At 54.4% G+C, this 1,018-nt stretch overlaps 1 protein-coding gene across 1 annotated transcript in view; it reads left to right on the top strand.

Moving 5' to 3' along the window:
• Nucleotides 1–300: 300 nt before the first annotated feature.
• The window catches only part of wdr36 (WD repeat domain 36), a gene marked incomplete at its 5' end in the record, with an annotated part of 6,602 nt that continues 5,884 nt past the window's right edge, over nucleotides 301–1,018 (top strand). Inside the window, 3 exon segments of the mRNA XM_014033453.1 lie at nucleotides 301–443; nucleotides 522–639; nucleotides 708–873. Of these exon segments, the coding sequence (XP_013888907.1) occupies nucleotides 301–443; nucleotides 522–639; nucleotides 708–873 (427 nt within the window).

The following is a 1,018-nucleotide window of genomic DNA, read 5'->3' as shown; positions in this document are numbered from 1 at the left end:
TAGAACTTCTGAACTTCTGACAGAACTTCTGACAGAACCCCTGACAGAACTCCTGACAGAACCCCTGACAGAACGTCTGATAGAACTTCTGAACTTCTGACAGAACTTCTGACAGAACCCCTGACAGAACTCCTGACAGAACCCCTGACAGAACGTCTGATAGAACTTCTGAACTTCTGGCAGAACTTCTGACAGAACCCCTGACAGATCTTCTGACAGAATTTCTGACAGAACTTCTGACAGAACCCCTTACAGAAATCCTGACAGAACTCTGATAATGCTCTACTTGGTGATTGACAGCTGTCAGTCGTCAGTCGGACTGGGACGGTATCGTGGCGTGTCATCGAGGTCGGCTGACCGCCACCACCTGGAACTACCAGCGCTGCACCATGGGAGCTCACCAGCTGAAGCCCCCGGGGTCCAGGAGGGACGCCGTCGCCACGGTAACTGCATACCACTTACAAAGCTGCTTCCTTAAACCCCGCCCCCTTTTTAGACCCACCTCCTGTCTTTCATCCCAGGCCGTCGACATCACTTCCTGTGGAAACTTCGCCGTAATCGGCTCGTCTTGCGGCCGTGTTGACGTCTACAACCTGCAGTCTGGGCTGCACCGTGGTTGCTTTGGTGACCAAGAGACAGGTGTGTTCACCTGTTCCATAGTTCCGTCCGCTGTCTGTCTGTCATTAACCCCGCCCCCTGCCCTCCAGCTCACAGTGGCGTGGTGCGAGGTGTTGCCACGGACATGCTGAACCAGCTGACTCTCTCCTGCGGCTCTGATTGGCTGCTGAAGTTCTGGCGCTTCAAGACAAGGAAACAGGAAGAGGAAGTGAAGCTGCCGGCGGCAGCGGCCAGTCTGAGGCTGCACAGAGACAGGTGAGTGTGTACCTGAGGGGACGGGGGAGGGTACTCCTTCAGGAGGACTGCTGCTCCTGCTGACCCTCTGCTCTGCTCTGATTGGATGAAAGTTGTCTGGAGTTTGTTTGGTTTGTTGAAAGAAGCTTCCTGTTTGGAGCAGACT

This window comes from Austrofundulus limnaeus, unplaced genomic scaffold (assembly GCF_001266775.1).
Source record: "Austrofundulus limnaeus strain Quisiro unplaced genomic scaffold, Austrofundulus_limnaeus-1.0 Scaffold1742, whole genome shotgun sequence".
Classification (NCBI taxonomy): domain Eukaryota; kingdom Metazoa; phylum Chordata; class Actinopteri; order Cyprinodontiformes; family Rivulidae; genus Austrofundulus; species Austrofundulus limnaeus.
Note: the sequence above shows the minus strand (reverse complement) of the source record. Positions and strands in the feature narration are given on the sequence as shown.